The sequence below is a fragment of the Petaurus breviceps genome, unplaced genomic scaffold, assembly GCF_028583685.1.
Source record: "Petaurus breviceps papuanus isolate PSGF00001 unplaced genomic scaffold, PetGlider_PUasm1.0 216, whole genome shotgun sequence".
NCBI classification, from domain to species: domain Eukaryota; kingdom Metazoa; phylum Chordata; class Mammalia; order Diprotodontia; family Petauridae; genus Petaurus; species Petaurus breviceps.
Genome location: NW_027185867.1, coordinates 4,184,943 through 4,209,725, shown reverse-complemented (window position 1 = coordinate 4,209,725; position 24,783 = coordinate 4,184,943). Strand labels below are relative to the sequence as shown.

At 40.3% G+C, this 24,783-nt stretch overlaps 1 protein-coding gene across 1 annotated transcript in view; it reads left to right on the top strand.

The window, feature by feature from the left end:
* Positions 1–1,845: 1,845 nt before the first annotated feature.
* Positions 1,846–24,783, top strand: part of LOC138165837 (prostaglandin-E(2) 9-reductase-like) — a 24,838-nt gene continuing 1,900 nt past the window's right edge. Inside the window, exons 1-8 of the mRNA XM_069094179.1 lie at positions 1,846–1,932; positions 3,739–3,906; positions 5,488–5,604; positions 11,487–11,564; positions 12,808–12,930; positions 13,574–13,683; positions 14,242–14,407; positions 19,229–19,311. Coding sequence (XP_068950280.1) covers positions 1,846–1,932; positions 3,739–3,906; positions 5,488–5,604; positions 11,487–11,564; positions 12,808–12,930; positions 13,574–13,683; positions 14,242–14,407; positions 19,229–19,311 — 932 coding nt within the window. The remainder of the gene's footprint in view (positions 1,933–3,738; positions 3,907–5,487; positions 5,605–11,486; positions 11,565–12,807; positions 12,931–13,573; positions 13,684–14,241; positions 14,408–19,228; positions 19,312–24,783) is intronic.

Here is a 24,783-nt window from a genome sequence, read left to right as displayed (position 1 = left end):
CTTCCCTGATGTAGCTTCCTGGTCACGAAGGGACATAGTCGTGTAAAGTCAGGAAACTGAGACATAGAGGTTAATTGACTTGCCTGAGTCATTCAGCTAGTAAATGTTTGAGGCTGGATTTGAACTCAGACCTTCCTTCAGACCTACAGCTTTATCCACTGTTTGGAAACACTCTTTTTTTTGTGTCTAAGTTCAGAATTTTTTGTTTTAAAGCACTCAATTTGCCTTTGAGGCAGTGGGTAGGCATTTATTTATTGAGGCTGAAAGTTATTTTTTTTTATCTTGATGTCTAAACTAGGCAGAATCAAAACAGAAAGAAAATGAACACTGATGCAATAATTTCAAATCAAATATTAGCAAAAAGTACAGCAACATATGAAAAATATTATAAACTATGACTAGGTTGGATTTCTATCATAAATGCAGGGATGATTTAATATTAAGAAAACTAAGACGGCCAGAAGCGCAGGGAAGGGGGAGTCGCTGCGGTTTCCTGCTTCAACAGTGCTTGAACAGAACCCGCTGCTCAATTCCTGGCCGGAGCCTCCCTTAGCCACCTCTCCACCTTCACCTCCACTAACTAACCCTTCTGTCCTACCATCTAGCCGCAGCCGCCAGCTCAGCCACCCCCGGCAGCGGCGGCGCATGACCACTTCGTCCCCCTCTCAGGGGTGGCAGAGCTACCACCAGGACTCGGACGCCGGCAGATCAACCTGGAGCTCTACACCTCCTATGTCTACCTGTCCATGTCTTGCTACTTGGACCGCGACAACGTGGCTGTCAAGAACTTCGCCAAGTACTTCCTGCACCAGTCGCAAGAGGAGCGCGAGCACGCCGAGAAGCTGATGAAGCTGCGGAAGCAGCGCCGCATCTTCCTGCAGGACGTGAAGAAACCCGACGGCGAGGACCGGGAGAGCGGGCTGAACGCAGTGGAGTGTGTTCTGCGCTTGGAAAGAAATGTCAAACGGTCGCTACTGGAATTACGCAAGCTGGCAACTGACAAGAATGACCCCCACTTATGTGATTTCATCGAAACCTACTACCTGGACGAACAGGTCAAGTCCATCAAACAGCTGGGTGATCACGTAACCAACCTGTGCAAGATGGGGCCCCGCCCCGATTCTGGCATGGCGGAATATCGTTTTGACAAGCACACCCTTGGAGACAGTGACAAGGAGAGCTAAGCCAAACCTGGCTTCCCCCACACCTAGGAACTGTGGGCGCCACTACTACTGTCTTTCAGTGCATGCATATTTTGGTTATCTGACCTTTTCATAATCTGTACCCCAAAACACTGGAGAACTCATTCTCTACCATCACTGTTTCACTTTCCTTTGGGGGCATTGCTTCCTTTCAAACTCAGTGTGTATAGCTTTCCAGGTAGAAAGGGACAAAAAGACTGCCCATATCTGCTCACCTACTTAGCTCCCTCCTTCCCATCACTCTCCTCCCCTTTAGAGATCTTCTCCTAACAGTCCCCTTCTTCCCTCCTCTGACCCTTCCCCCTCCCTTCTCCATCCTCCCACTCTGAGCCCACCATTCTTTAGGAATAACTATTAAAAAAAGGGATAGCCATCAAATTTAAGTCAAATGAAGACTTTATTTAGTCAAGCATATCAATCAATGCAACTGCTTTTCTAGGGAAGTTCTAAAGAGTTGATTTGTGATTTGCTGTTCTCTCCACCTCACCTTGGGCAACTTTGAAACCAGGTCACTCCCTCTGAGCTTTCTTGGGCAAGAGAGTATAAATAGAAATAGCCAAGGCTCCAGTCACTTAGTCTTCACCTCCTTGGGGGATTTTTCTGACTTTTCACAGAATTCGCCAGACCTTCCAGGTGAAAAGAAATGGCTCTTTCCAAATCTCATAGGGTGACAATGAATGATGGAAATACCATCCCTCTGCTGGGACTTGGTACTTATGGACCTCAAAGTGTGAGTATAGAGAGGAGTGTGGTTTCTGGGTGAGGGTGAGTGAAATGCTGGGAGGGGTGTTGAAATGTGGTTATCTGAATTCCCTTTCTAGGACAAATACACAATTATGTATCAAATACAGGATAGTGAATTTCTGTATAAACCTGACACTGTGGTAAATGTATATCACTTCTCCAAACTAAGTATTGACTGATGTGATCTCTCTCCTTGCTATCTAAGGGACTCTCAAAAGTCTTCTCCAGCACCACAATGTGAAAGTATCAATTCTGTGGCGCTCAGCTTTCCTTATAATACAACTCTCACAGCCATACATAAATACAGTATACATAAACTATATGTATCACAATTCAAAGCACCACTTAACAAGCTGCTTCAAATCAGGCAAACTCTAGCAACAGTAAAAAGACACAATAACAACATACATACAATATTACATATACATGTCAAAAAGTACAAAACATGGGGTGGCCAGGTGGCTCAGCAAGTAAGAGCACCGGCTGCAGTGTCGGGATGACCTGAATCGAATCCCAGGCTCAGATACTCAGCACCACACCTAGAAATAACTGGCCATGTAACCTTGAGCAAGTTACTTAACCCTGATTTCTTAAAAAAAAAAAGTAAAAAACATTATAATATACAATTTAAAAATAAGTTCCATTGAACTGAGTAAATAGTCAGTTATACTGCAAAGTCTTTGTTTAGCCTATTTATTGGTTGGATTTTTCTAATTCTTTTGTGATTAATTGGTCTTTCCACATCTGTACCTAAAGTGGTTGATGGCAAAATCTCATTGCTATTATTTCTGAACTCTATGGTTTTGCCCTCTTATCCTTACCAATAAGATAGCTGAGCTTACAGGTACAGACTCCTTAACAGACTCTAAACTCTCTTGTCTTTCCCCTTTATGTGATTCTAGAATTTTACTTTAAATGTGTGGTCATGGATAGTGAACATAAAGTGAATTTTCTTTTTTCCCCCTCCAAATTCATGATTGGTAGTGATTCTCTTTAGTTTATCTTTTTTAAATTTTTTCTCCCTAGTTCACTAAAAGTCTTAAACCAAACTTTTCATTGTTGAGAGCTTTTATCCTTCTTTAGGCCTTATTGACTTTGTAGTGTGAATTAGTATTGCTTAGTTTTCTGGCACAGTGTTCTGCTGTCTTATAGTAGCCTGAAACTCAATATACTTAAAACAAAACATTCTATTAAACTATGGGCTGTGGGAGGAGGAAAGACATGAAATATAGCAGCAGAACTTAAAACTGAAGTCTAAAGATTAAAGTCTAAGCCAAAGACTCAGATGACCTGGGCAGTTGTCTACCTTGCAAAATGTTTAAATCTCTCTATTACCTAATAGCCTCATACTTCTTAGAATGGTCAAATGGAAAAATAAACAAGTATCAGGATCTAAAGAAAACAAATGACAAAATACAACTGTGCTTGGAAGAAGTTGAGTAGTACTTGACCAAGAAAAAGACAAGGAAGGGAGAAAGTTGAGCTGGAGACAGAGCAAAGGGAAGAAGAAACAGTAGTTAAAGTACAATGTTTAGGGGCAGCTAGGTGGTGCAGTGAATAAAGCGCCGGCCCCTGGAGTCAGGAGGACCCTTTGGTTCCAGCCTCAGACACTTAACACCCACACACACACACAAACTAGTCGTGTAACCTTGGGCAAGTTACTTAACTCCAATTGCCCTCCAAAAAGGCAAAAAAATAAATAAATAAAATAAAGTACCACGTTTAGGGAAGGAGGTCCATTGGGCTAAGCTGTCTTGATCCAGGTTGAAATTCTCTCCCTTTGAAACTCTAGGTTCTCAAAAGTGAAAGTGAGATGGCCACAAAGGTGGCTATTGAAGTGGGCTTCCGCCATATTGATGGGGCTTTCCTATATGAAAATGAAAAAGAAGTTGGACAGGCAATCCGGGCGAAGATTGCAGATGGGACAGTGACCAGAGAGGACATATTCTACACGGGGAAGGTATTGTTGGGAAGAAATCAGTGACTGTGTTTTGTGGGATATTTTCATGGTAAAAAAAAATGTGATGAGCTAAAAACAATATCTTGTGTGGAACAAAGAGGAATCCTCCCAACCAAGGCAATCTAAACAACAAAAATGAATCTTGCTGCATACAGGAAAAGATGAAGGCTAGCTAGTGTTGATGAGAAACAATGGAATTTAACTCACAGTCATTTAATTTCAAAAGCAGAGTGGGCACTCAATTAATAAGCAAGATGCACACTTGCGCAGGGATATTCATTAAATAACAGACACTGTCTTTGTTCTTCAGCAGCTTACACTCCTACAAGGCAGTGTAAAATAGCTAGACATTTAATTTTTCCCAAGAAATCATTTAAAAATCACTTCAGCAACAATGGGAGAAATGAACACCTCCAGGAAAAATTATTAAGGAGGTGTAGTGATCATGTTCTCTGAATGAGCAGCAATGAGATTATTCCTCTTATTACAACATGCCAAATGTAATTTTTTTTTGGTATTCCATATGTGCAATATTTTTAACTGACCATTTCAAAATAGAACTAGCAATTTAAATTTAGTCTTAAAGACTAAAATCTAAATTTTTCCTATTTCAGTCAAGGATATAAGTGCCTTGACTAAACTGTGAGAAGAATATAAGGGATAATCAGTGAAATTTTTTTAACTAATGAATCAAAAGAGGAGTTAATTTGTAGGAAAATAATATTTTATTGTAGAATTTTGTGTTTGACAAACCTGCATTTTTTTTTGTAAATTAGAAATAAATTGTCTAACAGGAAGTTAAATACCAGATTTAATGCAAAGAAAGCAAATCATAAATATTTAGGTGATTATTGGTCATTCTTTTAAAGTATGTTATCATTGGGAAAACAGAACAGTGCCTTAAAAACAAGACAAAAAGTAGACTGTGACTTATTTTTAAAATTGTTTTTAATTTTTTAATTTTTAATTTTATTATTTTAAAAAAAATTTTAAAGAATTATTTTTTAATTTTTTCTTTATCAAATGTTTTATTAATTTCTAGTTTACATCATTCATTTACGCAAGATTTTGAGTTACAAATTTTCTCCCCATTTTCCCCCTACCCTATTATTAATACTATTTTACATGTAATTGGGAAATAAGATATACAGGCACTGGGGCATAGAGATCCACTATGGTCTACTGGAAAAGTCGAAAGGGGTATGGGAGAAAATATGGGAGAGAGCAGATTGGAGGAGGGGATATCCTTTGGGACTGCTATTTTGGGGCAGTGGGCAGGGGTATATGGGGAGAAAATTTGTAACTCAAAATCTGGTGGAAATGAATGATGTAAATCAGAAGTTAATAAAGCATTTGAAAAATGAAAAAAAAAAGAATTGATAAGAATACTCAATGTTAGATAGCACAGCAAGTAAGAGCACCGGCCCCAGTGTCAGGATGACCTGGGATTGAATTCGGGCTCAGATACTTGGCACCACACCCAGAAATAACTGGCCTTGTAACCTTGAGCAAGTTACTTAACCCCAATTGCTTAAAAAAAAATGCTCAATGTTACTTTGAATATTCCTTCAATCTCTTTAGCTTTGGAGTACATGCCACCGCCCAGAACTGGTCAGGCCTGCCCTGGAAGAGACCCTGAAGAGCCTCCAGCTTGATTACATCGACCTTTATATTATCCATTTTCCTGTCTCTCTTAAAGTAAGTTGCTAGAACCCCCTCTAGATATTCAAAGACATTTTTTGCCACATTTCTCTCTTTTCTGTCTTAGTATTTTTCAGCACTGCTTTTATAAGAAGTGAAGGAATGTTTTGGCCATATTAAGGCTTTGTCTAAAGGACTACAGATAAATGTTGATCGGGTTGTGTGTCAGTGTCCTAGTATTTAAAGTACATGCCTACAAGGAAACATTTCCAAGGATATCCTGATTTGCTAGTAAGAGATTAGGCTGAGGGCCACTAGGTGGTGAAGTGAATGGAGCCCTTGCCCTGTAGTCAGGAGGACAGGAGTTCATGTCTGGCCTCAGACACTTAACACTTACTAGCCGTGTGACCTTGGGCAAGTCACAACCCAAATTGCCCTGCTTTTTCCCCTCCAAAAAGTTAAAAACAAAAACAAAAAAGAGATATGGGGCTGGTCATGGTGGTAAATAGTTCCTGTGTTGGGGAATTCTCTTGACTTCTTGGAAGAGGTATACCTGTCAGCAGAGTCCGATGACTATGGGTGAAAGACAGCAGGAAAAAAAAAACTTAGAGCCTTATTCAAGTGCTATGATATTTGCTTTTGCTGATAGAAAATTCATATTCCTGTGATTTAATATAGGTTTCATTTTTATGACCTTTAGACTGCTTAGAATGCATAGCCCATCAGCAGCATTGTATAGCAAAAAAAGGATTTTTCAGAAAAGTCTTGGGGTATCAGTCAAAGGAGAAAAGAGGATTTTTTGTAATGCAAGTGGTAGGATTTACTGTCAGAATAAAAAAAAGACTTTCCAGAGTCGGGGTCAAGTGGAACAAAGTTTTCCAATTAGTCTTTGACAAATGTGAAAGATGTCCTTTTAGAAAAAACACTTCAGTATCTATTATCTAAGGAGTGGAGGAAGCTTCAACAGTGGCCTAAGCCCATCCTTAGGCTCCTCTCATTGCACAGAGGGGAGGGACTTTCTAATTTTAGACCACCAGGAAGTTTGAGCATTTCTGCATTTTTAGCCCATCAAGATGTCACATGATATTTTTGATTCCTATTTTTTCTGTACACCTGCTCCTGGGGAGGCTAAGGCTGGTGAATTGCTTGAGTTAGAGAGTTATGAGGTATGATATTGCTACTGCCTCTCACTTGTTCCTGCTAAGGCCACTACAGATCTGGTGTTGCTCTGGGAGGAGCAAATTTGCCTATGTTAGAAATAGAACAAGACTCTTTAATTAATTTGTGATGTTGTCTTTTACATAGAGTCCACATACACATTTGGAGCTTATGTTTACGTAAGGTATGAGGTGTTGATCTAAATCTAATTTCTTCCATCCTATTGCCTAATTTTTCCACCAGTTATTGTTAAATAGTGAGCATCTATCCCAGTAACTGGGGTCTTCTTTTTCTTCAATAGTAGGGTATTAGATATATTTGTATCAGTATGTTGTATATTAATCTGTTACACTGTTAAATCTGTCTTTTTGTTTGATTTGCAACAATTTTTTTCATTATTACTTTGGATGTTTGGATTCAGTTTCTTAAATGGAGCTTTGTTCCATGGCCAGGCACCCTCTTGGGTGAAGGGATTTGCTCTGCCTGGTCTTGGCCTCGATTCCTTGGATTCTTGCATTGATTTCCATGTCCTAGAGTCTGACTCCACATGTTCTTTGACATTCAGAGATCTGGGTTTTCAAAGCCATCTGTGACATCTCAGAACAGAGTGTTCACCCCTTGGCTTTGGCCTTGGCTGTTCTGACCTAAGCTCAGTAGCAGGTCAGTAGTTCTTCTAGTTGTTCCTCCCCAGGGTTCTCGAAGTTGGTACCCTAGGGCCTTGTCAGGTGAGTCCTCCATTGTTGCAGAACGTAGACCCAGAGCATTGCAGACTACAGATGCCACATCTCTCTGGGAAGCTTGCTTGGGAGGAGGGAAAGGGAATGCTTTTCTCATCTCATGCTATATGACTGTGCAGTTTTGGGGTGGGAGATTTCACTTACTCTTGTTTCTCAGTATTTCCTTGATCATTATTCAGAGTGACATGAAGTTCAGTTCTGCTAGAGAAGGTATGTGGGAGCTATAGTCTTTGAAATGCAATAAAAAGAAGCAGCTAGGTAGCACAGTGGATAGAGCACCAGCGCTGGAGTAAGGAGGACTTGAGTTCAAATTGGAACCCTAGTTCAAATCTAGCCTCATATACTTACTAGATATGTGACCCTGGGCAAGTCACTTAACCCCAATTGCCTCCAAAACAAAATGCATGGGACAAAAGAAAATTGTGAAATGTCAACAAGTCCAAGTAGCCTTAAGAGTTTAGGTGATGATCCAGTGCTTACATATTAAAAGGGGTAGCCCACTTTGTCTTTTGGTTAGTGAGGAGATAAGCGAAACTGTGAGTATGGGTGTTTAAAGGAGATACCCTATAGAAATAGAGGGTTGGTGGATGAAAGGATACATGAACCATACTGTTACCTATGCTGGGAAAAGGAAGTATAAGAAAAAAAGATAAAAGGAGTAGGGGACTTGACTGGACTAAGGAAGGACAAGAGGGGACTCAGAGAGGGAAGAGGAATGAATGTGTTGGGGGTGGTGAATTTCTTCAAGGAAAATAAGCTACAACTATGGAAGGCTTATTAACCAGCTAATAAATAAAGATGAACTTGAAATTTAACAGTTTGGGTCTGGGACACGGGTAACAAAACAGGAAATTACTAAAACTATCCAGTAGTGAATTGTTTCTTTTTGATAAACTCAGAACCTAGCTCAGGGCCTTATACATTATAGGTGCTTAATAAATGATTTATGAGGGAGTGAGAGAATAACTATTCATGACTACAATTGTATAAAAAATTCTAAACTATTCAAGTTAAAGGACATTTCTTTTTTTAAAAAATATCAATAGATTATTAACCAAGTTAAAAAGTGCCACAGACTTACCAGTCAGAACCATGTTATTAAATTAGACAGTTTTGCTTAATTGTTTCCAGAAATATACCTCCTTATTGGGTTTAATTCAATGTTTATTGAGAAATGTTTTCTTTTTTTTTAATGCTTTATTAACTTCTGATTTACATCATTCGTTTCCGCCAGATTTTGAGTTACAAATTTTCTCCCCGTTTTTCCCCCACCCATCCCCCCAAAACAGCAGTCCCACAGGATATCCCCACCTCCAATCTGCTCTCTCTCATATTTTCTCCCATACCTGTTTCGACTTTTCCAGTGGATCTTTATGCCTCAGTGCCTGTATATCTTATTTCTTAATTACATGTAAGATGGTATTAATAATAGTATATATATATATATATATACACACACACACACATACACATATATATATATATATATATTTGAATATTTGATTTTAAAACTTTCAATTTCAGATTCATTCCCTTCCCCCCCTGCCACCCATCCCCACTGGGGAGACAAGCAGTTCAGTATAGGTTGTACATGTGCGGCTAATGCAAAACAATAACATAGTAGATATTTTGTAAAAGACTGACTATATTTCCCTCCCTCCTATCCCACCTCCCATTTGTTCTATTCTCTACTCTGATCCTGTCCCTTTTCAAAAGTGGGTGCTTCCAACTTCCCTCCCCTCCAGCCTGCCCTACCTTCCATCATCCCCCCTCTCATCCCCTTCCCCCCCCTATTCTCCTGGAGGGTGAGATCCCCTATTTAGTGTGTATTTCCCTCCCTCCTCAAGCCAGATTCGATAGGAATAAGGTTGATCCATTCCCTTTTGCCTTCCTATTCTTTGCCTCCATTGTAACCATTTTCCCTTGCCTCTTCTGTATGAGATAGTTTGCCCCAATCTGTCTCTCCCCATCTCCTCTCATTATATTCCTCTCACCTCTTAATTTCACCTTTTAAGTATCATCCCTTCCTGTTAAATTGGTCCTGTGCCCTCTATCTATGTATACCTGTAAACGTATATACACACATTCACATATGTATTCATATGCCCGTATACCCTCATATATAGACATATATGTATATATTTCTAATCCCTTCAACTACTAAGAAAAGTTTCATAAGTTACAATTACTGTTCAAATTGTTTCTTCCTGGCTGCTTGTAATATTCTCTCCTTAATCTGGGAATTCCGGAACCTGGCTATAATATTCCTAGGAGTTTTCTTTTTGGGATCTTTTTCAGGAGGTGATGGGTGGATTCTTTCAACCTCTATTTTGTCCTCCAGTTCTAAAACATCAGGGCAGTTTTCTTTGAGAACTTCCTGGAGGATGCTTTCTAGGTTCTTACTTTGGTCATGACTTTCAGGTAGTCCAATAATTTTTAAATTATCTCTCCTGGATCTATTTTCCAGGAAATAAATTCATTCATTCCAGTGGTTTTTCCCATGAGATATTTCACCATTGCCTTCTATTCTTTCATTTGTTTGGATCTGTTTAACAGAATCTTGATTTCTCATAAAGTTATTAGCTTCCATTTACTCCAATCTAATTCTGAAGCAATGATTCTCCTCAGTGAGCTTTTGAGATTCTTTTTCCATCTGGCAAATTCGACTTTTTAAGGCATTCTTCTCCTCATTGCCTTTTTGAGCCTCCTTTGCCATTTGAGTCAGTCTGTTTTTTAAGGTATTATTTTCTTCAGTCAGGCTGTTGACTCTCATTTCATAATTTTCTTGCATTGTTCTCATTTCTCTTCCCAATTTTTCCTCCACTTCTCTTATCTGCTTCTTAAGGTCCTCTATGGCCTGTAACCAGCTTGTATTTTCCTTTGAAGCTTTTGGTGCAGGAGTTCTGACTTCACTGTTTTCCTCCTGTTCCATGCTTTGCTCCTTCTTGTCCCCAAAATATGAGTGTAATGTTGGAATCTTCTGTCTGCTTTGTTTCCTTTGCCTGCTCATTTTGCCACTCAATTATTTGACTTTTGGGCTTTTTGCCACAGTAGGACTCTGCCACCAGACAGGGGAGTTTTCATCCCAAACGCTGGGGTTTTCTCAGCTGCCAGAGGTATTAGATGGGTGCCCTCTCTGAGGTCTCCACATGCTCTGGCAAGCTGGACACACACCCCAGGACCTCCACCCTAGACTGCAATCCAGATCCAAGCAGGTTAAAGCAAGAGCTATTACCCCTCAGACTGGTGCTTGGTCCCCCTACACTCTGCAGGCCAGGAGCTGAAGCCGCCATGTGGTGCTGGCAGGCTGTGCTGGCCTCTCAAAGGTTTCTCACCCCCGGGGGTAAAAGCCACGCACTCCCACTTTCTGGGTCCCAAAGTCCAGACTGCACTGGCCTCTCACCTTGTCCTTTGCATCTATGTATTGATAAATCTGGAAACGGCCACAGCTGCTGCTGATCTGGAGTCCCTCTGGCTGGTCAGGCCCGCCCTGGGGCTAAAGCCTTGTCGTGGGGCTGGGCTCGGCTCCCAGAGCGCTGCGCTGGCCGATTCCTGCCGGCCTGCTGGGCTGTCCTCAGTGGGAGGTTAGCTTCTCTGTGTCATTTTGTGGGTTCTGCAGCTCCAAAGTTTGTTTAGAGTCCCCTTTTTACATGGATTGGGGAGGGTGGAAGCCGGAGCCGCGGTAAGGTCGTGCTTCTACTCCGCCATCTTGGCTCTGCCCCTGAGAAATGTTTTCTATAACAAATTATCAATAAATTTTTAAATATATAAGAAAATGAGGGCATTTGATTAGATGACCTCTAAGATTTTTTTTTCCAGGTCTTCCTCTCTGATCTTCTGGACTTGTATTATAATTATCTATATACCTGATTGCTACTAGTAGAAGGTAAGCTCCTTCAAGACAAGAACAATATCACCATTTCATATTTTATTTGTGGCATTTGGCACAGTGCCTTATGCGGCACACACAGTAAGTTGAATTGAATAGAGTCACTTACTTGGTTGAGTGTCTCAAAAAAACAAGTTTCCCTTCTCTAATTACAGCCTGGCAAAGAGAAGTTTCCAAAGGATGAATATCAGAAAGTTATCACTGACTCTGTGGATTTGCGTGACACTTGGGAGGTAGGTGACTTGTGGTAGGAGACAACAAAAAAACATCCTGTGGCTCTGAAGTGATGTTAGAGCTGCCTAAAAGTGATTGTGACTGGAGAAGATGATCCTCGGGTAGTTGGAAGTCAATTTTATCAAATGAAGAGATACAAGGCAGCTTGTTAAATGGAATATGTGCAGGGCTAGAAAGCTAGACTTCTAATTTTAGCTCTGACACTGATTTGGGGATGTCGAGTGAGTTATCTCAACTATTATTTGAAGAATGTGGGCAACTGGACTAAAAGATAGTGAAGTCTCAACCCTTATGATTTACTCTATTATTCTATATTAATATAAAAAGCATAAAAGTGTGGATTAAGTGAGGATTGACAGCTAATCAGAAAATCCAGGCTAGTATGTACTTTAAGATATTGTTGAAAGAGCCTGTGTTGCTAACAGTGGGATCTTGGGTCCCCTGAGGTGGGTAATAGAATGGGGAGGACAAGAGAAGAGTTACACTCCCAGGACTTCTTCAGAACTCCAAGAAATTTCAACATCTTATCTGATTTAGATTAAGGGGAAGGAGCCCAGGACAATTGAATGGGAATGGCAAGGGAGAGAATAACTGATGTGCTAGAAAATAACAAAAAGTAAGGACAAGAGACAGTAGATAGAAGCTGGGGAATTTTGTTTTTCTGGTGGTTGTTACTGTTCTTTTTTTCTTGGTAGTGAAGTTTTTGTCACCCATTTCACAGAATGAAAGGCCAATTTGATATTTCTGAGCATCTTGGCTTTGGCTCCCATGGTTTTAAATTCCATTTACTGAAAGAATGATTTAACTTCCAGGTTTTCATACTTTGATTGAAAAGGTATATGTGAGTCAATGTCACATAGATGAAGTTCAGTTAATATGTTTTTCTTAAAACTAGAAATATGCCTGGTGAAGAGCTGTCCTCAGAATCAGGATAGTAAAAAGATCAGAAGACCTGAACTCAGATAATTGCTTGGTTACTTACTACCTGTATGGCGTCTGGCATTAACTTCTCTAGATGCTGATTTTCTTGACCAAAAAATAAAAGAAAATGAGGAGGTTGAACCAAATTGTATCTAAAGCCCCTTCCAGGTTTTGATTCTGTGATGTGCCCTCTCCTGAGGTTCTTTTTTCAAACCAGAGGAGAGGAAGTGAAAAGACCAAGGGCAGGTGATGAATGGGGCAAGGATTCCACTCAACATGTCCTCCAAGGTTCACAGTGATTCACAATCCCTCTCTACTCAGGCCATGGAGAAATGTAAGGATGAAGGCCTTGTGAAGTCCATTGGAGTGTCCAACTTCAACCGCAGGCAATTGGAGATGATCCTGAATAAACCTGGGCTTAAATATAAACCTGTCTGCAACCAGGTAAAACAATTCTTTTTCTAGTGCAGTTCTTTCCTATCCTTTCCCTTCCTGACAAGTGAATGGAGGAACCATAGCTGCCTGCAATTCTTATCTTCATCTTGGTCTTACCTCTCATATTTTGTTCTTGAAACTATTTTCTTCCTACTCACTGTTTTCTAGTTTTTAATAAATTAAACTTATTTCTTTGATTCTTTAAACTGCAAAACTTTTCATATATGCATCCATAAGGTCATTTTAGTCTGTTTACATAGTTGATTTTCTATTTACAACTGTTCAGATAATACCTAAAAGCTGTTTCTTTCAACACATTTAAACAGTTTTTATAAAACAGAGTTCTTTTCCTACTTCTTTCAGGAATCAAACTGTTCATCAATGGCAGTATCTGAACCTTACATCCTTTATTAGTTGATTTTAGCCTTTTCATTAATTCAAAACTACTTTTTCTGCCCCTTTCAGCACTAATGGCTCTATGTGAAAGGGGCCTTAAGTAGTCCTATATTGTGCTAACATTCTGTGATTTGGGGTGTAGCTAGGTAATTCTCAAATCCTTTATTTATTTATTAAAATTCTTAATATTGTTCTTTTTTTGGCCTCATATATCTTATTTTTATAAGCTAAAACTTCAGTATTTATTGGACTGCAGGTGGAATGTCATCCTTATCTGAACCAGAGCAAATTGTTGGAGTTCTGCAAGTCAAAGGATATCATACTGGTAGCATATGGTGCTCTTGGAACCTTTAGATATTCTTCATGGTAAGAAATGGGCTTTGGCATGGGTTCCTTAATCACTAAATGAGTTGACTAAATGAATTCTTGTGTGCTTTTAAATTATGCAACATTGAGTAGTAGAAGCAGCATTGAGTGTGGGGTTATAATTAACTGGATTTGACTCCCAACACTGGCTTTTTTTTTTAAAAGCAATCGGGATTAAGTAACTTGCTCAAGGTTACACGGCCAGTTATTTCTGGGTGTGGTGCTGAGTGTCTGAGCCCGGATTTGATCCAGGTCATCGCAACACTTTAACTGGTGCTCTTACTCGCTGAGCCACCTGGCCACCCCTACCAACACTGGCATTTTACTAGTTGCATGATATTGAAATAATTTAGGCTCATTTCATTATATGTAAAGAGAAGATGATAAAATTTGCTTTGCCCACTACATGGTATTATTAAGAGGTTCAAATGAGATATTTATGGAAATATTTTGCAATTGTAAAAAGCTAGAGTAATGTAAAGGATGATTACTATCTCATGGAACTTTGCCCTATTTCCCTGACCACAGTTTCAAAATATTTATTTTCTTCCCTTGCAGGGTAGATGAAAAGTCTCCCGTTCTCCTAGAAGACCCCATCCTCGGAGCCATTGCCAAGAAGTACAATCAGACCCCAGCCCAGGTTGCTCTCCGATACCAGATTCAGAGAGGAGTGGTAGTCTTGGCAAAGAGCTTCAATGAAAAGCGGATCAAGGAGAACTTTCAGGTAAAGAGGCATGGGCAGTACTGGTTTAAGTAGTTGCACAAACACTGGTGTTGGTGAATGGAATATTGGAGAAAATGATGAAAACAGAAAAGTCTGAAAGGTGGTCATTAGGAAGGTGATTCCTGAAGAATCTAGTAGACTTCAGTGATTCAGTCTAGTGGATAGAAGTGAATTCACACATGTTCTCTGCTGTTCTCAAAATATCTCCAAGAAACTACTTGTTCACTTCAATTTTCTGAGGAGACAGTGTGTATGATGTTTACATTACTCAAACTTTGAAATAACTGCTTTGTATTTATTCACATTATATCATGCACATATATAATATAAAGTAAATAAATGCCAAGTGTTAAAGACATAGTAATTTGGGAGAGAGAGCATTGGCAGTTAAGGCTGCCAGGAAAGACTTCACATAGAGGTTGGTACTTGAGTTATACCAAAGGAGGAAAGGGATTCTGTGAGGTAAAGGTGAAGAGAGAATGCATTTCAGCATAGGGGATGGCCAGGGCAAAGGAAAGAAGATAAGATATGCAGTGTTGTGTGTGAGGAACCAAGAGAAAGATAGGTTGGGGCCCAATTGTGGAGGAGTGGACATTTTATCCTCAAAGCAATAAGTATTTTATTGAATCAGGGAATGACACAGTGAAATCTGCACTTAACATTAATGACTATGTCAGCAATGAGGAGAATGGATTAAAATAAGGAGTGACATGAATGAGAGTGACCAATAATACAGGTGAGAAGTGATGATGGTATCTATCTGAGCAGACAGAGAGGATGAGATATAAGAGATGTTAAGGCAGAAACAGCAAACTTTGACAACTAATTATATTTGTGGGGTGAGAGAAAGCAAGGAATTGAGGATAACACCAAGATTGTGAACCTGGGAGACTGGAAATCTTGTGGATCTTTATACAGAAGTTGGGAAGTTTGGAATCAATTTGCTTTGGGGGAAGTGATAATAACTTTTATTTGGAAAATAATAAATTTAAGATGTGTCAGACATTTAGTTTGAAATATGTCCTTTGGAGATCTGATAAAAATAAACTTTGTCTCTCCTTCCCACCCCTCCTATCATTCTCCCCACACTTCTGGCTGCCTGAGAAGGCAGACATTAAATTCAAGACTTCTTTTGTATTTTAAAAATGTTAACATTTCTCTTTTAATTGATACTTCAAATGGATTCTGTTCCAGCCCCTTCCCTTTACTTTGTGTGTATGTGTGTTTGTGTGTGTGTGTGTGTATGTGTGTTTCTTGTAAACAACATATTGTAGGGTTCTGGTTTTTAATACACTCTGCTGTGTGTTTCCATTTCATGGTTGAATACAGCCCATTCACATTCACAGTTATGATTACTGTGCATTTCCTTCCATCCTGTTCTTCCCCTGTTTATCTTTCTCATTATTTTCATGCTGTCTGTTCTCAGCATTATTTTGCTTCTGAACTCCATTTCCCTCAATCTGCTCTCCCTTCTATTAGTCCCCTTGCTTCTCTTATCCCCCTACCCTTCCCTTCCCAGGATGGTAAGATAGATTTTCTCCCCATTTTTCCCCTACCCTATTATTAATACTATTTTACATGTAATTGGGAAATAAAATATACAGGCACTGGGGCATAGAGATCCACTGGAAAAGTCAAACGGGGTATGGGAGAAAATATGGGAAAGAGCAGATTGGAGGAGGGGATATCCTGTTGGACTGCTATTTGGGGGAGGGTGGGTAGGGGAAAAACAGGGAGAAAATTTGAAACTCAAAATCTGGTGGAAATGAATAATGTAAATCAGAAGTTAATAAAGCATTTGAAAAAAAAAAGAAAGTCATATTTTCTGTTTAGCTCTGGTCTTTTTATCCAGAATGCTTGAAAGTTCTCTATTTCTTTAAATATTTATTTTTCCCTTTGAGAGTTATATATTCAGTTTTGTTCGGTAGGTGATTCTTGGTTGTGATCCTAGCTCCTTTGCCTTCTGGAATATCATATTCCAAGTCCTCCAGGCCTTTAATGTAGAAGCTACTAAATCCTATGTAATCCTGGTTGTGGCTCCACAATATTTCAATTGTTTCTTTCTAGCTGCTTGAAGTATAATCTCCTTGAGCTAGGAATTTGGGAGTTTGGTTATATTATTTCTGGAAGTTTTCACTTGGGAATCTCTTTTATGAAGTGATTGGTGGATTCTTTCAATTTCTAAATTTATTCAGTTTATAAAAACTCTAAATACAAAATAAAACTCTATAATTATGAATATTTTATGAGAAAATTGCTAAGAATTAAAAAAAGTATTCCAGGAAGACCTCATATTCTTTCAACTATCTGCAAGACTTCATATTAAATTTATTTTACCAACTTTGTTGAATGTGATAAACATAATAAAATAAGTTACAACTTTAAATATGTTTAACCCAATCTAATAATCATATGTAAACTTAATTTTGATATAGGACTTTTTTATTTGAACAGAACTTTATAATATTTGACTCAACAATAGATACACACAATCTTAAACTGTTTCCAGATAAAGTATTTTAATTTAAAGTAATAATAAAGTGAAAATGCTTGATCCCATAAATAATGTGGAAAATGGTAGAATTTTACAATCTATCTTGTTTAAAGATGGATGTTCATTTAAAATTTTTAGCCACTAAAGCAATTGACAAAAATAAATAAATAGTCAAGATATAAAAGACATACTTTTCTATTGGCTAACAATAAGCATTGTATTGAATGATAAAAGTACATACAGTACAATTACATATATTGCTTCATTTTAAAACAATTTTTATTCCTACATTAATCTTTGTAAGGAGAGAATCTCTTCAGATATAACTTTATTCTTCTCTACCACTGGGATACTGGCTACCCTCTCAAGGAAACTCGTCTGAAACACTGATGAGTATTGACAACCAGTTCATTTAAACTGAAGAAGAGTATCATAAGTGGAGGATACAGTTAAGTAGAAAACTGCCTTAATATTGCAATGAGAGGCAATATAAGTTTTGTTTCTCCTGAATGCTTGGGATAGTCCATGATAGTTTCCAAATGGCTTGTAAGTGATCATGTATTTCAAACACCCTGACATTTATTTGCACTGCAAGAATGCAAATGAAAATGCAAAAATAATGCATCTTGATCATGTGATTTTACCACTGATGAGATAGAAGTATATGGTAACAGAGGGGAATGAAGGAGCTCTCTGGTGTACAGAATGCAAATTAGAATATGTCCATGCATCTGATCACCTATTGGGAATCTGTTGGCACTCAAATATTGGATTCCTGGTCCTGGCTATTCGGAAACAATTTGATGATAGAGAAACTTCAAGAATATATTGCACTAAGTCATATGTGGTCAGTTTGCTATAGTAGCCACATAGAAATCATTGTGTGTTTAATGGCTTTGAATTTTTTTTTCAGAAACAAACCTATATTGCTTCAAACATGCATATGTTTGTTGTCTCAGGGGAAGATATGTTTGCAACAAATTTTGTGCAAGTATTTGCTATGGTAAAGCATCATTTAAAATATTTAAACATGAACCTGTGGGACCAAGATGCCGAATTCCTAAGGGGTTCATGAACAGCTAAATTGAAACTTCTAGATTAAGAGGAATTCTACAACTCTAAAAGGAGGAGTTAGGAAAAGATGGCTCCAGCCACAAGAAAATGGGGGCTTCATTTGATAAATGGTCAAAGGATATGAACAGGAAATTTTCAGAGGATGAAATTAAAGCTATCTGTTGTCATGAAAAAATGCTCTAAATCACTATAGAGTAGAGAGAAGCAAATCAAGACAACTCTGAGGTACCACATCACACCTATCAGATTGACTAACATGGGAAAACAGAAAAATGATAAATGTTGGAGAGGATGTGGGAATGTTGGAACACTAATTCATTGTTGGTGGAGCTGTGAGCTGATCCAACCATTGTGGAGAGCAATTTGTAGCTATGCACAAAGGGCTAAAAAAGGTGCATACCCTTTGACCCAGCAATACTACTTTTAGGGCTATATCCCAAAGAGATCACAAAAATGGGAAAAGGACCCACATGCACAAAAATATTCATAGTAGCTCTTTTGTCATGGCCAAGAACTGGAAATCAAAGAAATGCCCATCAAGTGGGGCATAGATAAACACATTGTGGTATATGAATGTAATGGAATACTGTTGTACTATAACAAATGGACTTCAGAGAAACTTGGAAAGACTTAAATGAACTGATACTGAATGAGGGGAGCAGAACCGGGAAAACATCATACACAGTAACAGCCACAGTGTACAAGGAATGATTTTGATAGACTTAGACCTTCTCAGCAATGTAAGGACCTAAAAAAATTCCAAAGAATACATGATGGAAAATGTCAGTCACATCCAGAGAAAGAACTATGGAGTCGCAATGCAGAGTGAGGCAGACTATTTTCTTTTTTGTTTTCTTTTATTTTGTTTTGGTTTTCTTTCTCACAATTTCTCCCATTTGTTTTAATTCTTCTGTGCATGCAACTAATGTGAAAATGTGTTCAGTAAGAACATATGTGTAGAGCCCATATCAGATTGCAAGCCATCTTGGGAAGGGAAGGGGAGAAAAATTTCAAACTTATGAAAGCGATTGTAAAAAACTAAAAATAAATAATTTAATTAAAAAAAAAAAGAAAATGGGGGCTCTCAAGTGGGAGTAGCTAGTTTTCACCTAGCCTAAAAATCTCCATCACCATAACAGAGTAACAAGAGTTTTAGTGGAGAGTATGACTGATTCAATCAGTCAGTTGCTTATTCTATTCTGAGGTGCTATAAGAAGTTCTTACTTATTATAATATCCTGTCTTCCCTGGCAGGTATTTGAGTTCCAGTTGAATCCAGAAGACATGAAAGTCATTGATGGCATTAACAAAAACTTTCGCTACCTGATCCTTGATCTGTGAGTTTTGGCTCTTATGTCTTACTTTCTATCTTAGAGGTCTGTGACTGCAGGGACATAGAGTGGCACTTTAAAGGAAGGAGTTTCTTTTCAAGTCCTTCACATAGAAGTTATAAATCTGTAAATACAAGTACAATGTTTTACAAATCAAATCTCCTCTTCCTTTTACCCGAAGCAGCACCATGGACCTCTCCTATGCACTTATTCTGGGTCAGTTCTAAAAAAAGCCAATTCAGTAATTGAGGCTCAAGGGTAACATTGTAATAAGGTATTTGCAACTTCAGTCGTTTGTCTGTCCTCAAACTTGGCTGTTCAGTTCTCTATGTAGTCCTCTTGTCTCTGTATTTATAGTTTAATAGAAAAATTGTATTTTTTCACACATGAATTTTATTATTTTTTGGTGCATACTGGGTGCTTTTCCTCTACTTTCAATAACCAAACTTCTGCCATACAAACAGAGAAGTAAGTACCTTATGTCAGAAACTTAGGTTCTAATCAAGTCTCTAATGCTTACTAGGTATGAGACAATGAACAAGTCCCTTATCCTCTCTGAATCTCAGTGTCTTAGAAAATCTGGAAAAAGAAGGGTTTGGATTAGATGATCTTTAGGGACTCCAAATGATGCCTGAAGGGTCTCCTATGGCCTAGATTCTGTGATGATGAGCTCTAGAGCAACACTCTTTAATGTTACTATTATGGTATAGTCACAGGCATTCAAGGATTGATGAAGAAAACTAAGTGTGTCTTCCTCCAAACCCCTTTCCTACAAGGATTCTTGTACTCTCTATCATTCCTCAGGAAGTGAGGTTCAGAGAAGCCCCACACCTCTTCCCATGACTGCTTTCATTCTCATTAGATGATTGTTCCCAAGTTAGCTTAAGGATAGTGGGAAATTATATAAACATGATCATTAAAGTAAGCATGGATCTTTGGATTTTCTCTCTTCTAACTTTGAAATCTTTTTTTTTTCATGTCTGAAATTGAACTCATTATCTTTCCTCCATACACCTCCATACTTCCCCCATTACCACTGTTGTGCTTCCAGCCCCAAAGCTTACAACCTAGGCCTCATCCTTGACTCCTCACTATCTCTCGCTCAGCCCCTGTCATGTTCAATCTATTGCCAAAGCCTATCAGTTTCACCTTTATGACATCTTTTGAACATGCTCCTTTTCTCCTCTGACACTGCCACCACTGCAGTACAAGTCTTCATCACCCCAAATTTGTAAACCTCTTGCAATATGGTTTTGGAGGGTCTGACTACCTTGATGCTCCCCCCATTCCAGTCCATTCTTCATTAAATCACCATGTCATTAAAGCCTCATGGTTCCCTATCATCTCCATGAGCAAAATTCTCTGTTTGGCTTTTAGAATCCTTCATAATCTACTCTCCTTCCCCCTTTTTAGTCCTCTCATACTTTATTCCTTGCATGTACTCTTTAATCCAGTGATACTAACTTCCTTGCTTTTTTATGAACAATATATGCTATCTTAGGCTCTGAATGTTTTCTCTGGCTCTCCTCCATCATTGGAATCTTTTTTTCCCTGGGCTCTGTCTCCTGGCTTCACAGGCTTTCTTCAAGTTACAACTAGAATTCTAGCTTCTCCAGGAAGCCTTTCCCAATGCCTTTTAATTCTAGTGTCTTTCCTCTTTTTTTTTTTATCTCCTCCCCCCCCATAATATTATTTTATTTTTCCTATTTACAAGTAAAGATAGTTTTCAGCATTCATTTTTATAAGATTTTGAGTTCCCGATTTTTTCCTTCTCTCCCTTCCCAAAGACAGCATACAATCTGATATTACTTATAAAACCCAACAGAAGATCTAAAAAGATAAATGCCATTTAAAATAACCATAGACAATATAAAATGTTTGGGATGCTACTTACCAAGACAAACCCAGGAACAATATTAAAATAGTTACAAAACCCTTTTCATACAAATAAAATTAGATCTGAATAATTGGAATAATATCAGTTGTTCATGTGTAGTCTGAGCTAATATAATAAAAATGACAATTCTGTCTAAATTAATTTTCTTATTCAGTGCAATACCAATCAAACTATCAAAAATTATTTTATTGAGCTAGAAAAAATAATAACAAAATGCATCTGGAAAAAACAGAGGATTAAAAATATAAAGGGAATTAATGAAAAGAAATGCAAGGCAAGGTGGCTTAGCTGTACCTGATATAAAACTCTATTATAAAGTAGCAACCATCAAAACTATTTGGTACTGGCTAAGAAATAGAGTGGTAGATCAGTGGAACAGGTTAGGTACACAGTAGTCAATGACAATAGTAAACTACTGTTTCATAAACCCATCGATACCAGCTTTTGGGATAAAAACACACTAATTGAAAAAAATTGCTGGGAAAACTGGAAAATAGTATTGACAGAAACAAAATGTAGACCAACTCTCTGTATACTGAGATAAGGTCAACATTGGTACATGATTTAGGCAGAAAGGGTGATACCATAAGCAAATTAGGTGAGCAAAGAATAGTTTACCAGTCAGATCTATGGAGAACAGAAGAACAAACGAGATAGAAAACCTTATGAAGTACAAAATCAATAATTGTGAATACATTAAAAAAAATTTTTTCACAAAGTCCATGAAGCTAAGATTAGAAAGGAAGAAGAAAGCTGGGAAAAAATTTTTACAGTCAGTTTCCCTGATAAAGGCTTCATTTCTAAAATATATAGACAACTGATTTAAATTTATAAGAATATAGGCCATTCCCTGACCAAATAAATGGTAAAGGATATGACCAGTCAGTTTTCAGATGAAGAAATTTCTGCTATCTATAGTCATATGAAATGCTTTAAATCAGAGCTTCTTAAACTTGGGATTGAGACCCACAGTTTAAGAAGCACTTTTCCAAATCACTATTTGTAAAGGGACCCTGCCCCGCCCCAGGGGCGGAGAAGAAGACTAGTATAACCAGGAGCCCATATATGGTGATAAATGCTGTTGGGACTGATGATTGGGCGAGAAGGGTCGGGAAGGGCTATAAAGGCCCTAGGGCGGAAGTAGAGGGGAGACGCGAGACGCAAGACACGAGACGCGATGTAATCAGTGGAGAATAAACACCCCCCAAAAACTCCCTCCGCTCTCTGTCTGGTGATTGTTCCCCTCAAGGGGCCGGTGACGACCGAAGACCCGGATATGGGTAAGTAGAGGACCGTAGGGCAGGTGAGGATTCCACGGGCAGAGGGACCCCGGCATTCTGGCGCCCGAACAGGGACCTGACAGGGACCTGAGCGCTTGGGCCCGGGGAGGACATCCCACCTAGCTGGCGGACGGTCTGCTAACTGCAGCTGGTCTGCGTTAGCCACCAGACAGCCTCGAGAAAAGGATTCTCGGGAAGAGGACAGTATGGGTTCAGGGCTTAGTATCCCTGTGTTTCGAGCGGAGGAGAAGGGGGTCTTGACCGCCCAGCTTTATAAGCTGTGCGCACAGCGGGGCGCTAAACTCCCTATAAAGACTTGCAGGCAGTTTATTGAGAAGGTTCTGGTGATCTGCCCCTGGGTGAAACCCTCGGGCTTACAGCCGCATAAGTGGCAGGCTGTAGGTCAACAGATGGCGTCTTATAATCAGACGTGCCCGGGGTTTTTGTCACCCGAAGACTTCAGGGTCTTCAAAATAGTGGCGGCAGCGGTGACCGCCCCAGATCCGCCCCCCCTGCCGTGCTCAGTTAGCACCCAGTGCGGTGCGTCTCTAGCGGGGTCAGACTCAGAGGGGTCCGGGGGCCATGAGGAATCTAAGGACGGGAACAGGAACTATCGCCCTAAATACCCGTGGGGGGACCTGGAAAAGGTTGCCCGAGAATCAGCCCCGGTGTTGAGCGAGTCAGAGGAAGAAGAGACAGCAAGGTTCCCCCGAGAAACCAGAAGGAGGAGAGAGAGGGCTCAGAATCCAGGTAAGGGGGTCCACCCAAGGGTGGCCGACGATCGGGAAGATGAAGGGTGGAGATCCCCCCTCCCTCCAGTCCCGTGCTCCTCTAAGATGGCGCCCCTGGAGACGCCGCATGTTGAAGGGTGGGGCCCTCTTCCGCCTCCTTCACGGAACCATGGAGGGCCCCTCCCGGAAGTCACGACACCCCCCTCTTACTGCCCTCAAGGGGTGGTCCCTCCGAGTGCGGGGGAAGGACTTTTGAGGCGGAGCCTCCATCTGGCCGCAGAGGCGGGGGCGGAGGTTGACTTTGACTCTTGGGACATGTTCCCGATTTTGACTGATCCCTTGACGGGAGGTCACACTCATGACCCCATCCAATATAAGGCCCTGAAAGACTTTAAAGAAGCTGTGACCACATATGGCCCAGCCTCTCCCTATGTCAAGAAGCTGCTTGCCAATTTAGTTGCTGCCCACCCCTGGACGCCCGCTGATTTCGACGGGCTGGCGGTGGCTTGTCTGGAACCATCCACATACCTAGCCTACCAGGCGCAGCTTCGGAGAGAGGCCCGGCGAATTGCCCCGCTCAGACCTCAGAGGGCCCCACAAGATACGGAGGACTTGATTTGCGGGACGGGGCACTTTGCTAACCCGGCAGTCCAACTAGCCTATGGACATGCCGACCTGGACGATGTCCAGGAGGCCCATATGAGGGCAATTGGCATGGCCCAGTGACGGTGGTGGAGCGCAAGCTCGGCCACCTCTCCTTCCGGCCCGAGGATGACGAGAAAGCAACCCCGCAATGGGTTCCTCTTCACAGAGTTAGGGATGTGGAATGACAGGGCTCCACCCCTCCTCCAAACGAGGGGTGAGAGGGAGTTTTGTGTTTTTGTGTTTTTCAGGCGCTGTGCTACTTCTGGGGATCCTGCTTCATGATGGCAGATGAGGAGCACCTGAGATGGGGCGTCCTGTCAGCCTTCCCGCGGCCGCTGCCGGTGACACATTCAGCTCGGACCTTCCCTCGCTTCTTCTCCTCGAACTCCTCCTTTGGTCTTCCGTCGTTGCCGTTTGATTGTACACCTTCTCCCCTCCTATTCCCTCGGCCAATGTCACGACTGGCAGGCCACTTAACTGGACTTGTCAGGATCCCAAACCGATCTTCGCAGGAAATTCCAGTAGCCAAGCAAGCGTGTCCTCACGCTTTCTCCAGTATGCGGATCCCGGAGCCACTGCCAACCCCTTTGACCTCTGGTTACTGTGCGGGGTGAATGGCTCCTACTCAGATGTTCGCCCCCTGGGGATGGTCAATGGGGGACAGGTCGGGGTCGGGAATGGTACCTGGTCGGGGGTGGAGGGTGGCGATTCCCCGAGCTTTAACTTATCCGCATTTCATAGTAACGTTACACTGTCTCCTGGTTCACCCAGTGGGGTGGTTTGACCTCGTCCCTGTTAGTTTTTGTGCTTCTTCTTTTCCTTCTTTTGTGGTGTGTGTGCCGACTTCGACGGCAAAACCGTGGGTATATGCTTTTAATGCAGCGAGCATTGATGGCTGTGTCTCAGGGAGACGATCCCCAGGTCT